This window comes from Myotis brandtii, unplaced genomic scaffold (assembly GCF_000412655.1).
Source record: "Myotis brandtii unplaced genomic scaffold, ASM41265v1 scaffold609, whole genome shotgun sequence".
Lineage (NCBI taxonomy): Eukaryota > Metazoa > Chordata > Mammalia > Chiroptera > Vespertilionidae > Myotis > Myotis brandtii.
In genome coordinates this window covers 993,663-1,009,211 of record NW_005370315.1, presented here as the reverse complement: position 1 = coordinate 1,009,211, position 15,549 = coordinate 993,663, and the positions used below count along the sequence as shown (strand labels likewise).

General features: G+C 38.9%; 1 protein-coding gene across 3 annotated transcripts in view; it reads right to left on the bottom strand.

Moving 5' to 3' along the window:
• Positions 1 to 15,549, bottom strand: part of NSUN3 (NOP2/Sun domain family, member 3) — a 67,323-nt gene that overhangs the window by 37,536 nt on the left and 14,238 nt on the right. For all 3 annotated transcript variants that reach the window (XM_014550632.1, XM_014550633.1, XM_014550631.1), the window contains exons 4-5: positions 13,568 to 13,911; positions 514 to 668 (exon numbers count right to left, since the gene is read on the bottom strand). In XM_014550632.1, the coding sequence (XP_014406118.1) occupies positions 514 to 668; positions 13,568 to 13,911 (499 nt within the window). The remainder of the gene's footprint in view (positions 1 to 513; positions 669 to 13,567; positions 13,912 to 15,549) is intronic.

Here is a 15,549-nt window from a genome sequence, read left to right as displayed (position 1 = left end):
GGAAGAACTAAAAATCTACTAATGTCCACTAATATTTCATATACTTGACAACTATAGCAAAAGATTTTATTAAAGTGACTCATTTTAAACAGATATTATATTTCTGCATTCTCAGCATTTATTTTTAGTAACTAATATTTCAATTTCAGTTTACTGAAATGTTCTTTTTCTTCAACTATCATATTCTGATATGAAATGTTACCAAATTGGAGCAATACAATGCACATGTTTGTATAGTGACACAAGTAATATCTGATCTTTTCCTAAATATCTTTGAAGTAACTGGAAATTAAAAACATTCTCTAATCTCCAATCCCAATGTTACCGCTTCCTTTGAACCATGCTGACCATCAAATGAAAACTACTTCCAGGTTCACTTATCAGAATTTCCCAGGGTACTAAGAAACTGTATCAGGCTCTGTCTGGAAAACAGATGGAAAACAAAACAAAACAAAACAACACAACAGTGGTGTCACTGGGAGTCCATCCGTTTGTCACAATGTAATAAAGTACCTTGTCAAACTTTTCAGGCTGGGCATCTCCCATTTCTCTGCCATCCAATTCAGACACTTTAATTACATTTTCCAAAGGCTCCGGGATGAAAGATTCTAACGTCTGCCTCAGCCACCTCAATCTCAGACTATCATACTCATTACAATGAAGATAACCTAAAGATAAAGAATTTAAAAGTTTTAAAATGAATGCAATGGAATTGTTGAAATTCTACTTTTGGTTGACTAAATTTAAAAAGAAATAAATGTATTATATTTATGCAGAAATAGGGCTCAAAGGTAAATATTATTCTTAAAAAAACAGAAACTTACACACACTACATAAAACATTAATAGTTTTGCTTTTATACAGCTTCTCAGGAACTCTCAGTATTTACTCATTCAAACTTAATTTTGGAAGTAAAAACCTGTAATATACAATACCTCAATTCTCCCTTAAAGCTGTTAAGAGTAAATGACATATTCTATTACATATACACAGCTCCTTCTAGGACAGAACAGCTTCATGTTAAATAAAGGAAGATATGTGGTATGTGAGGAAACGCATGTAAAATGCAATTATCACTATGGTTAGAAAGACATGGGTCCAAGTTATGAGCTGTGAGACTTCAGTGGGTGGGGTATAGAGAGAGCATAGTTAAGCCAAACAAAGGGATGATTCACATCTGGGGCAGGATGGAGCAGGACAGTGCAAGATTTCATTATGCTACTCAGAATGGAGCACAATTTAGAACTCCCTGTTGATTTCTTGAATTTTCCATTTAATATTCTGAGATCATGGTTAATCTTGGGCAACTGAAACCACAGAGAGAGAAAATGTGGATAAGGGAAAACTACTTTACAGAAGGCACTTAGTAAATGCCTCTCTCCCTAATAAAATCGATGTTTTGATTTTCCTTTATTTGAATATATATATTTTCATTGTGCTATAAGTTATATGTAATATAATTACATAATAGATATTTAAATACAAGTATTTTTTTTAAATTCATACAAGTATAAAAAAACACATTAAAAATTACCTGAAACTTTGTCTTCAGATAATTGCCATTTAATATTTTGATAAATAAGCATACTGTATCTCTTTATACATATACCAGCACAAAAGTTTACACAAATAGGATTATCTTTTGTGGTATCATTTTTTCATGTCATTCTTCATCTACCCCTTCCACCAACTGCCCAACCACTCCCTCAAAAGGAACCTATATAATTATTTATATATCCAGGATTATATGTATACACATCTCTGCCCCCTTACTCTCCACATACGTCTACTTCAAAGGGAATACCATCAAGTTAAGTGGTAGAGATATAATTTTTAAAGGCTGCTAAGTGGTACACGGAATAGATGTGTCATCCTTTATTCAACTATTACCAACTATTGGGCATTCACATTGTTGTCAGTAATAACAACATTCAATAAACATCCTTGTTTATTTTCATAATGTGGTTTTACTATTAGAGGTAGTACCAGAGGAATGGATAGGTTTGAGTAGGGAAATTATTAATTTTAGTAAATACTACTACCATGGCCCTCCACCAAACTCCCACAAGAAGTGTTATTATTAGCCTGGCATGGGATGCGATGTTGTGGTGTAATCCTTGATCTCTTAACAATTGAGCATCTTTCCATTTGTCTATTCACCATTTGGTTTTGCTTTTCTGTTAAGTGCCTATTCTTAGCTTTTGCCCCCCTTTTTTCTATTGTATTATTTATATTTTTCTCATTAACAAGACATATATTATAGTTATTAACCCTTTATCTTCCATCTGATTTATAAATGTTTCCTAAATTGTCTTCTGAATTCATTTGAAGTATCTTTTTAAATACATATTTCACAATGTTCTTATGGTCAGTCATATCACTTTTATAATTTTGGTCTTAAAGTGTTCTTTTCACCGTTTGATTTTCATCTGATTTAACTAAACATTCAAGCAGATCACATTTGTCACCAACCTACACAGGACAGGAACCAGCTTACCAAGAGGGCAGGGTGAGACACTGCTCATTCATGGAAGGCCTTCTGATAGTCCATTCAGGATGAGACTCACATTGGGCAGGTGGAGCTGTCCTGGCTTAAAAGCCCCACGTCCCACAGGTGCCCATACCTTGTCTAACAACTCCACAGGCATAGCTTCCAGGGCCCCCACAAGGGACATGCTAAGTTAAGAATCACTGCACTTAGGGTTTATTTATTCTTTCTCCCAGTGCACATGCATTTTACCAATCAGGTCATTTTTATCAGAAGCAATGTTGCCTAGAAACATCGTGATAATCTCTGCCAGGTTACCAGGGAAGCAAAGTAAGAGAACTAATTGAAGATGAAACTCTATTGCAGAGGGGGATACATTTTTGTAAACCCTTGTCTCAAATACATACATGTATGTACAAACGTGTGTATGTGTATACACATCTCTATATATTTGTAACGTGTTATCTTCTTCTGATTGTCACTCTATTGTTAAAAACTTTTAATTGACTTCCCATCATCCATTAAATAAAATTCAGGCACCTAGCCTTCAATTCCAGGTCTGTGATATTGAAACCTCAAGACAACCTTTCCATTTTAACCTTTCACTATTCACCAACATACCCTGTACTCCGCCAAACCTGGCTGACTAGTCTGTTTCTCAAACATATTTTGTGCCTCTACTATAGAACTTACCATACTTTTATCTCGGATGAGAGGTGTTCAAGTGTATTGCTTATCTTTTCTACTACCAGGACTCCAAATTTCTATATGGCAAGAGCTCAGAAGATGGCATCAATTTTGTTAAAGGGAGGAAGAGATAGAAAATCAACTTAGAGCTGCATATGCACAGGTAGGATATTTTTTATTATTTAGTTTTCATGTTTATTTTGAATGGTTTCTGGAGGATTTGCTAATGAAGCTTATGGAGAGGTGTCTAAAAGTTGTGTCTTAGCCTGGCATCACTTGAACACAGCTTAAGACAAATGTTTATGTTATCAAAAGGGTGCAATCCCAGGAAAGCATGAGTGAGAGAAAAAAAGGAAGTCAGTCATTCAAGGAGGGAGCACTAATGTAAGAGGGTCTGTAACCAAGCTGACTACAGCTTAGCTCAGTCTCTCAGGATATGTCCATAGTCTGGAATTACTGAGCCTTGGAAGAAAATACAAAGAACAATCTGCTAGTTTCTTCCTGTCTCCAGCCTTTCCTTGGTTAATGTTCATTCCAAGTGTTGGTAACTCCCACACACAGTGGGTCTGAGTTACCTGGCCCTTCCAGGCACATGCTAAGGAAGCCAGAGAGTGCCAAGGCGAGGTATTGCAAGCACTCAGGCGTGGTCATCTCTGCTTGTCAGCTGGCCCCCTTCCAGAGGCTCCTCGATTGGTGGCAGTGGTAGCATTGGCAGCAGACACCTGCGGGAAGGCCATGAGCCTTGGCTAGGTTTCTCCAGTCTGGAAATAAATCAAAGCAACTCAAGCTTTGAGGTGAGGGGTGGGAAGGAACACTAAGCCAAGCAAATCTGTGTGGTTCATAAACTGGGGCAAAGAGAGCCCCCCAAAGTTACTCCCTGTCTCCGCCACTGCTTAGTAGGTACCAAGAGCCGCAAAGGGAAAAAACAAACAAACATGTCTTTAATTATCTTCAATTCTATTTCTCCATTTTATGGTTTACAGATTTCATAGTCTATTTCTAGTCTTTTAATAGTAACCCTTAAGGTTTTAACATGGATATGTAAAAGAAAAATCTAAATTAAGTAAATCTTTACAATTCTTCCTAAAAGATTCTTATAAGAATCTTGTAAGAATCCTTACCCAATTAGATGCCACTGTTATTATATATGTGGGTTTTATTTGGCTTACATTTTTAACTGCACAAAACATTATCATTGGCTTCTATAGTCAATGCCTGTTAGATTTTCCCATCTGCTTTGCTCTTTATTTTTTGGTATCTTCTATCTTTCAACTAGGATAGAGTTTTTCTTTTTCCTGACGCATATCCTTCAGAATTGTTGGTGGCAAACTCTTATCTCTTTCTCTTTGTCTTAAAAAAAGGGGGCGGGGAGGCGGGATTTCACTTTTTTTCCTCCAAGATTTTTAGGTGACTATACTTCAGGAATCACAGTCATCTCTTCTTAGCCCATTGAAATCATCATTCCTCTGAATGCGGGGTTTCCGTTGTTACTCTCAAGGTCAACTCTCAGTCTAACTGTTGTTCCTCTGCAGGTAAAATTTCCTCCCTGGCTTCAATTAAGATCTTTTTAGTTTCAGTGTTCTGCAACTTCACATAATGGTATACATTGCCTTAATTGTGGTTCCAAAATTTCAGAGGGTATTTCCCACCCTCTCCCACCACCAAAGTTGAACACAGTTTCTTTTCAGTCCCTTGGAGAGGACAATTTCTTCCTAGTTTACCTGACATGGAGAGAACAGCACTTTTATGTAACTTAATCTAGTAGATGTTCTATTTAGGCAGTTTCTGGCTTTGTCTTCTATTCCTGCATTTTCATGAAGTAATAAAAATCAACATGTAAGTTTTTTCAGATTAAGTAAATGCACTCAAGTAAGTCAAAAGCCACCTTCAATGCTCAATTTACCCTCTAGGTTCCTCCTATCTCTTAGATTTTGGCCATTGAGTATTTGAAAATGATTAATACATTTAAAAAGATTTTGTCTTTCTTTAATATTATACCCTACCCTTTTTGGTTGTTTTCAGCAGGAGGGTTGGTTATGGTACCTAGTCTGCCATATCTCAGGAAACAGAAGTCTTAGTAATTTCTATATCCCTCACTGCTCTACACCTACCATCCAATGCCTTTCATAAAATATGTACTCACTAAATGTGATTGAGTTTATTTGAAACATGCCATTATAATAAAAATACTTAAACATAATAGAATATTTACTACAACTGAAAATCAGGTAGTTTTTCATTAAATGATAGTTTTAGTAACAATTCTCAATTCAGTGCTTTAAAACAGCTCCCAGTTGAAATATAATTTTATTATAAATTACTGTTTTGCTTAGAGAATTTAATTTTAAATAGTCTTAGGTTGGTTAAACTTTTAAAAATATGCACTATAAGGCATCACAACCCAGGTTTCATATAAATATTAAGTCTTATTACACTGAGATAAATTTCATGCTGAGATTGTCAAAAACTAAACAAAATATTGATGTTTTTAATCTAAGTAGAAGGGGAGAGGTGAATTTAACAAATTCCTGAAAGAGTCATTAAGGCATTTATACATGCTAGCCTTCGGTCCATGAAAAGGAACTAAAAAAAGAAGTTTCACTCATTAATTTATTTTGGTACACATAATTTAGGGAAAAAAAACAATTCTGCTTATTTTTTGTCCTGCTAATTATTCCTTGGAGCCATAAGTCATAATGTGATTGTTTCTTTGTTTGTCTAGTTGAATTTATTGGGGTGACATCCTATATAACAAATGGGTAATGTGTAATTTGACAGTCACGTCCTTGCACAAGATGGCAGCCCCCATGTGGTCCAAGATGGTCACCACAAGATGGCCTGCAGGGGAGGGCAGTTGTGGGCAATCGGGCCAGAAGGGGAGGGCAGTTGTGGGCAATAGGGCCAGCAGGGGAGGGCAGTTGTGGGCAATTAGGCCAGCAGGGGAGGGCAGTTAGGGGCGACCAGGCAGGCAGGCAGGCAGGTGAGCGATTAGGAGCCAGCGGTCCAGGATCGTGAGAGGGATGTCCGACTACCAGTTTAGGCCCGATCCCCGGGATTAATATTTGACAAAGGAGGCCAGAACATACAATGGGGTAAAGATAGTTCATTCAAAAAATGGTGTTGGAAAAGCTGGACAGATACATGCAAAAAAATGAAAATAGATCACCTTTTTAAATGATATACAAGAATAAACTCAAAATGGATTAAAAAACTTAATGTTAGACTTGAAACCATAAAAATCCTACAAGAAAATATAGGAAGTAAAACTTCGGACATCTCTCGTAGCAATATTTTTTCTGATGTATCTCCTTGGGCAAGGGAAACAGAAGAAAAAATAAACAAAAAGGACTAAATCAAACTAAAAAGTCTTTGCATAGCAATGGAAATCAACAAAATGAAAATATAACCCACTGAATGAGAGAACATAATCACTGATACATTTGATAAGGGATTAATATTCAAACTTATAAATAACTTTTAAAACTCAACACCAAAAAAACCCAAACAATCCAATTAAAATATTGGCAAAGGACCTGAGTAGACACTTCTCCAACGAGGACATACAGATGGCCAACAGACATATGAAAAGATGCTCAACATCACTAATCATCAGAAAAATTAAAACCACAATGAAATATCACCTCACACCTGTCAGAATGGCTATCAGCAATAAAATTAACAAACAACAAGTTTTGGCAAGGATGTGGAGAAAAGGGAACTCTCATGCACTATTTGTGAGAATAGAGATTGGAGGATTGGAGTAACCACTGTGGAAAACATTATGGTATTTCCTCGTAATATGATTGTTTTATATGTCCTTTTCTATGTAAAAATTGTAATAATGATACTGTCCATATAGTAAACGAGCTGAAAAAGCTATCTGGAAACAATGTAACAAATTTACACAAAAATACAAAATGGTAATAATGAATTTTAAAATACATTTGAGAGTATAAATACCCTAAGGTTCTGTTATTAATCACCTGTTATGGACCGGGCACAGTGCTAGTTGTTACAGACACAAAGGTAAACCTCCAGGAGCTGGCTAATGGAGGATGTTGGACAAGACAGCAGTTGAGTAACACTGGGAGAATGTAGAACAGAAGCAACAGCTAATATTTTAGTGAAAACTTGCCACTCACCTAGGGCAATTTAGGCAACTTCTTTTTGTTTTGTTTAAAATGGGGACAATGCCCAAATAATGAGTTGCAGCATTAAATGAGATCATATGCACTGTGTTCCTCAGAGCCCTAGGACTTCAGAAAGATGTTTATAAGGAGATTCAATCTAACATGCTGGAAGCAGAGACTACTAAAAATGTTTGAAAAACACAGATTTATGCAATGTGATTAATTTAGTCCTTGGCACATATTGAGTGTTCCAAGTTGGTTTTTATTTTTATTATCCCACAAAGAAGATGCAACTAATGCAGGGAATTTAGGGAAGTGGATTCTTGAGTGAAAACCTGAAGAATGGAAAGGAGTTAGTAGGAGAAGAGGGGAGAAATAGCACCTATAGGGTATGAAGGAAGCCAAGAGCAATTCACAGTAAAGAAAGGAATCTTTTTAATCTTCTCTATCACCAAAGATTAACCTGATGTCAAAAATATATCACTAACAACAAAGAGAATTTCATGCCTGGAGAGATACAGCATGAAACTGATCAAGCCACTCTGCCAAAGTAAGTCATTCTTCATGTATTATTGTTTTCCTATTTTGAATCTGAACTGTTTGCTCTTTTTCTATAAACACCAGGACTTATCACAGACTGTGTTGACCAAAACAAACAAACAAACAACAACAACAACAAAACCAATGGATAGTCTGTCACTGTGCTTACAGGTGGGAGCAGCTAGACCAACAGAGAAGTAGAATCATTTTTTTTTTAATCAACCTCAAACATGAGCTTTTTAATCCTTCAAAGCTGTAAGCCTCTTGGCCCAGAATAAAGTTCAGTACTGATCCAAAGAAATTTGGTGTATAAATGCACATTTAGCCAAGCCATCACTTTAAATTTTGCTTATAAAAGCTTTGATTAGCATTGCTTCTGCATTCCAAATTCAAGCACTATAGCTAACCTAATTTGGGCTTTGAGCATCAGCATGAAGACATCTGTACTTCTTAGTAAACCATTATCATTAGTCCTACTTAGATGAAAAGCTACTTTACTTGGACCACTGCCTGTAGTTCATTACCCTTGATGTAAGAACAGAAGATTCTTCTCCACTTCAAAGTCCTAGAATATATCAATTTGTCTTAGGATCCCTCAATCACCTTCAAATCATCTTCCCTACCATAAGCAGGTAAAATATTTACAGCCTACTAATAAAGATAATTTAAGATTAAAACGCCCTCTCTTTAAAATGATACCAAAAATTGACATTTCTTTTCCACCTTTTGCAATACTAAAAATTCTATTTTCAAAACTGATGTAACAGCCAAAATAAGAATACTGTCAAAGAATACAGCGTGAAAGTAAAGCCCAGTACTCCTTATGACACATGATTCCATAAAACTTCAGCTTAAATTATTACAAAATAATCTCTTTTGTTATTTCTTACATAAAAATACAGCAAGCTGTAATATCAGAGTTTTAATCACCATTCTGAAACACACAGGATGTTTGCTCTTAAATATACTGTTAACTATATATTTGTACCAAAGCTTAGTACAACTGGATTCCTGGTTCTCATAAAAATATTTGTAATCTGTTTCAACAGGGAATGCTCTCCAATGGAGATATAAATGAGCAGTCTTCAAACTGGGATACGCATGGCCCGGGGATACACACAATGTTCTAAGGGATATATGGGCGTGGACAGTTTCATAAGAATCAATTTTCAGATCAACTTTCTAAAGGAGGAGAAGGCTTGAGTCAGGGCACCTTCACCAACTTTACATATGGGGAGCCAACTTCCTACCCATCCAGAACCTTATTACTGAAAACTGTGCCAGGGCATAGGAACCTCCAAAGCACCAAAGTTCAACACATTGGAGCCTTGGCTGAGAAAGTGAATGAGTCCAACAACTAGGTGACAGACACAGCCTTTTGTAACTGAGATGGTTCCAATACTTTGCCTTCAACAAAATAAAAAGGGAACCTAGAGAGTGCTCACCTAGCTGATAATTAAAATAAAGCTTGATGAAAGATAACTGTGTGATGTGGGTTATAACTCAGGAACTTAAAAAACTAGGAATCTACTATATAACACAGCTCCCACTACTTCCATCTTCTTACCTATGTGAACAATAGCATTTGCATTTATAAAAACAAAACCATCATACAAACAAAAGAGATAGAATTAATGCTAAACCCCATCTCATCTAGCTATAAGTAATTTTTTTAAGTCCCATGGTCTCATTAAAAAAATGATGATGAATGTTGACTAATTACTTTTAACAAATATTTATGAAAATATATATTATATACATTTCATCATTTTTGTACTAGGAATAATGGTAAATGACAATTCACTTCAAAAGAACTTTAAATCTTTAGAATTGCATTGTCCCACTTGTGGGCTGGTTCAAATGAAATGAGCTGTAAATATAAAATACACACTAATTTTGGAAATTTTCTAAGAAAATAAGAATGCAAAATATCTCATTAAAATTTTTATTCTGATTTCATGTTGAAATGAAATTTTGGATGTACTGGATTACAATGTATTATAAAAATTAACTTCATCTGTTTCTTTCTACCTTTTTAATGAGATGAAACGGACCAAAGTTTTGCAACCCTAGAGCTGACTTTTGGGATATTGACTTTAGTACTCAGAAAGGACATTTTGATACCGTTGTAATCAACCTAGTTATTAATAACAGAAAAGGAGCAAAAGAAAGGCCAAATATTATAGGTGTGCCATTTGTGCAGATTTGCCAGGGAGCTGCAGTTTAACACTCCCCAGGGAATCACCAGTTTATCCCCACAGATTGCTGGGGGAAGGGACTGGACAAGGGGAGAATAGACGCATGCCCAGTAAAGTCTGGGTGAAATAGGGAAGGTACTTGTCTGTCAATCACACCTGGGAACAGGTCATTGGCCAGAATGGGCATGGCCACAGCAAAAGCTCAAAATTTGGGATATTTAATCCCCAAAGCAAAGGAGTTTGCTCTCTTGGTTCCTCTTGGCTGATTATTCCTGGCTTGCAGGGCTCTGGCTCCTGCTTCCTGGCATTCTCCTGCGCGGCCCACGGCCATGTGGATCCCACACACAATGGACTAATGAACTGCAACTAGCCTGATGCTGAACTGGACCCAGCTGCAATATGGAATGGAAACTGCACACTGGCTTTCTCTTTAGCTCTACCAAATCCCCAACTACACTTCTTCCAGGACTGGATTAAGGGAAATGGCATGTTTCAAACACAGAGATGAAAGTCTATACAAATAAAAATCACTTATCCTCCTGTGTGAATCTCAGAAAATTCTTTTTCTTAAGATACTGTAAGGACTCCACCCCCAGCACAATAACAACTTGATTCTCCCCTTTTCCTGTCCATAAAATTCAGATGGAAAGACTTGCTGTAGGAAAGAAATCTTAGCTTACTCATCTTACCCTAATTTGAATTAAGTGTGATGGATAGGAGGGCTCCAAGCAGGGGCCTGGTAACTAGATTACTCCTTGTGTCCCCCTGATTCTGGGTTGCCTAGTAAGAATGTGCCTATGGCCTGGTCGGTGTGGCTCAGTGGTTGAGAATCGACCTATGAACCAGGAGTCACAGTTCCATTCCCAGTCAAGGCACATGCCCTCATTGCAGGTTCGATCCCCAGTATGGGGCATGCAGGAGACAGCCAATCAATGATTCTGTCTCATCATTGATGTTTCTATCTCTCTCTTCCTCTCCCTTTCTCTCTGAAATCAATAAAAATATATTTTAAAAAAATGCACCGACAAAGCTTGTTCTGCTCTTCCTCAACTGGCTGTGAAATCTCAGACTCCTGCCTCCTTTCTCCTTTGTCCACAAAGACATAAAAACTTCAACAGCCCAATGCATTTTGGGGTCTCATATTTCATGACAACCCCTGGCATGTAATAAACTTTGGACGTTTTCTCCTGTTAATCTGTCTTTGTTAATTTGATTATTGTAGGAAATAGGCCTCTGTGATCCATCTTCAGCATAGACCACTTTTAGAGAAAACTAAAAGCATGTGGCCAGTTGGTTACTGAAGTTTCCCAGGACAAAAAGGAAGTAGGGAGGAGGGGAGAGGGTATAAGAACAAAGAACTGTATATGTGACCAGTAGCACATTTTCCAGGAAGATCCGCCACAGCTAAACAAAGGGAGGTGGAGACAACTAGAAAGGCCTCAACTCATTTATTTTTAAATAACCCAATGGGAGACAACAGACCTAGGCGACGTTTGGGGAAAACTGTTAACCCCATAGTACTCAACCAATGAGGAACTGGGGGAGGGACTCTCAGACACTAGGAATAAATAGCCTGTGATCACCGCTTCAAGTGTGTGCCTGTTCAACCAGACAACTGATCTTGCAAGACCGCATTAAAAGTCTTGTTTTCGCCATTCCTGTCTCCGAGTCCATTATTTGAATTTGTACAAGTGAACGTTTCTTACAATTATTAACTGGGGAAAAACATAAAACTATTTGTTTAGCCCTCAAAAGACTACTCAAAAGTTTTAAATTATATGTAAACTTGGGGCCCAGTGCATGAATTCATGCACCTTTAAAGGAACTATGGGCCTTGAGGATAAGGTGGGTACAGGGGCGGGTCTCGGCCCATCCTCCACGCCCCCACCCAGCCCCTCCTGCCACGGCCCTTGGTTCCCTGTCTGCCAGCAGCCCCTCTCCCACTGCTGCTACCGCCACTCCCACACAGTGACGGCGCTGGCCCCACTTGCACCTGCTGACAGCACAGAGCGATTGGGGCTGGCACCAGCAGCGGGTGCAAGCGAGGCCAGTGACATCAGCAGGTGCAAGCAGCGGCTGCTGCCCAAATCGCCCCTCAGGAGCAGAGGGAGGTGGAGAAGCCCTCAGAAGCAATTGGGGCCGGGAGCCGCCGCTCGCACCCGCTGATGGCATGGAGCAATGGTGCGAGCGGGGCCGGTGCTGGCAGCAGGTGCGAGCGCTGAGCAGGACCACAGCACGCAGGAGCAAAGAATTTTCAGTAACCACCAGAGGCTCGCCCCGCGGTGGCCTGGCGCCTCCGCTCACCTGCTCCACCATTCCACTGCGGCCGATGCCTGCCATGTTTCACACACTGCCACCTGCTGCCAATGTCTGCCATGTTCCACACGTGCCCCATGGTGGTCAGCGCACGTCATAGCGACCGGTTGTTCGGTTGTTCCGCTGTTTGGTCTATTTGCATATTAGGGTTTTGTATATATATATATATATATATAGATGTCACATTATATTTCTACTAGAGGCCCGGAGTACGGGATTCGTGCACTGGTAGGGGACGTGGCCTGCAGGGATTGGCCCACTGTGGGAGCGCTGCTCATCCTGGTCAGCCGAGTGGCTGTGGACCTGCCATCTGAGTGGCTGCTCCCTGGTCCGGCATCTTCCGTGGAGCCAGAGCACTCGCCTCTCCAGGGGACCCGATCGAGGCTGGGCCCCGGGACAATAGCACTGAGAGGCAGCGGAGTAGGTCTCAGTCCCGTGGTGGCCACAAACCCGCCTCCCAACTTCCAGGGTCAGCTCTGTGAGCCTCACGGCAGCACTGTACAGCCTGTGGGTGTCTGGAGGAGGCATCAGGGAGTGAGGAGGAGGAGCCTGGGGCAAGGAGACGATGATCACAGCCCAGGTTCCTTTCTGTCGGCCTGGGGTTCGCAGTGGGAGCAGCTGCTCATCCCGGTCAGCTGAGAGGCGCTCCCACTGTGGTAGCGCACTGACCACTAGGGGGCAGCTCCTACGTTGAGTGTCTGCCCCCTTGTGGTCAGTGTGCATCATAGCACACTGGTCGACCGGTCGTTCTGATCGTTCTGCCATTTGGTCACTGGGCTTTTATTATATAGGATTGAACAGAATTGCCATAGAACCTTATGGTCCAATGATACAAAAAAATGATTTTAAATGTATATGTTTCTGCTTCATAGTACTATTACAAGGAAGTCAATATGACTCTTAAGTATAAATGTAATAAAATTTTTTAAATCTTTGTTATTGGTTTATCAGAATTCATATTATCTGATAGATTTTCATTCCCAACATGTAATTTTGTTCCCAATTACCTGCTCGTATTAAGTAACTGGGGAAAAATACTATTTACACTGAATTCCTCAGCTAAAATTTCCATTCTCTCCATATTGTCCTGGTTTCATGCTTTCAAAGTCTACAAATTCAATCTCACGTTTCTCCCCCAGATGTGTTAAAAGCACTTTATACAGATGGACATTGAAAAGTGGTTGATAACTGAAAGCAAAGCACACTACCTGGACAAGCACACTGCAGCAGAGCAATTGATTTGCCTCCAGGAGCAGCACACAGATCCAGAACCTTCTCTCCGTCCCTTAATTCAAGAGCCAGTACTGGGAGAAGAGAGGCAGCGTTCAGGAGATAGTATTTTTTTAGGGTTCCAATTTGGTGTCTTTCTGAAGGTATCCGGTGGGGAATTCTGCTAAGATAACACTTCATTGATTTAGGATAATAGGGTAAAGATCCTTGAAAGAGTGTGTGATAGCCCTTGAAATGTAAATCCTTTTCCAGTTCAAAAGGGTAATTGAATCGGTTAAGAAGAACAGCATGTTGCCAGCATGATGGAGATATTAATATATCCCTAGAAATACAAAAACAAAAGAATGTTATTATAAACGCTAATACAATTTTATATTACTAATCTAGGAACTGTGGTCCTAGTTTTACATTTTACTTACCTGAGATTTTCAGAGCCAAGATCAGTATTACTGACTTTCCTTTTGCCTCAGGCTCCGATATGACTCAACCCAGCATTTATAATCCTGTCTTTATTTAAATCTTTGACATTTTGTTCATCTTTTGGTTTTTCCTTTTATATCAATTTTGGCCATTAAAATATTATTTATGTTGAGTATAGATAAATAAATGTTAGGTGCCCTTAAAATTCTGCAACGTTGAGGAATGCCTCGCTTGCCTCAGCTTAGTCCCTCCCTGCAGAATATCTTGCCAAAAAAACACACACAAAACATGGCCTGCCTTTACATACCTCTAAATCCATCAAAATAGATTCTAGTCAATCATTCTTTGCACAAGGAAGTGTTTTTCTTAGAGACAAAATTTAAAACCTGAGACTATTAATATCAGAAGGAAAATTACTATCATTAAAGGGTGTTTAAATTATGTGTTAAAATTTTCCTTATGAAGATAAGAGTATGGAAAGCTAACTACAGTGAACTGTACAGTAACAGAGTTAATGAAGTGATCAGTGGATGGCTTAAAAATCTCTTACGGATGGTGCAGGCTCTCACCCCTTCCCGCAGCAAATTTACCTTCCTAATGTTTTATTTAGTCCAACAGTTAGGTCTCTTGACAATCACAGGTTCACATCAACTGGCAGATGATACAGCAGGAAATATTTAATTGATCTATGAGCTGACCTTTCTAGCTGAGTTATTTGGCAGCCTCATTAACCATCGTCAATTAAATAAATTCCAGCTGCTGCTCACCCTGCAGGTGTCCATGTGAGGAATGGCTGAATTGAAATGTAACACCTGTGACTTGAAGTGTGCCACGTGAATTTCCATCAGGAGCTTATTTGTAAGTCTGCTTTCTCCTTTTTATTATGATGATGCATCACATGAGCCCCGTGCATCTGTTTCAGTATTCTAGAGGATGACAAACCCTTTCTTTAATAATGTGCTTCACAAACTTTAGCATGCATCAAGTGTCTGTAAAAGACTACTGGGCGCTAATGCCAGAGTTTCTGATTCAGTAGGTTGTAGCTGGGACCTGAGAATTTGTATTTCTAGTTAGGTCTCATATGATACTGATACTGCAATCCCAAGACCACTTTGGGGACCACTGCATTAAGATGAACCTCAAAGGGAAATCTGTGAATGCCACTAATGTAAATCTTATGTCAGTCCATCCTAATCTTAACTCTGCAAACAGGGTAAAAATCTACCCAAGGTTCTGAGTCACGTAGTAACAGGGAAATAATAATTAGAAACATAATTAATACCGACTGGAGTGGCTTGGCTTACATCATGTGTCCACCCCTTAACTGACAAGGGTAGAAAACTTCCAATTGGTTAATATCTGACAGGGCAAATCTCCATTCTTTTTTTTTTTCTTCATAATTTCCAAATCTACTTTATTATTATTATTATTAAATCTTTATTGTTCAGATTATTACATTTGTTCTTTTTTCCCCCCATAACTTCCCTCCACCCAGTTCCCACCCCACCCTCCGCCCTCACTCCCCACCCACTGTCCTCAT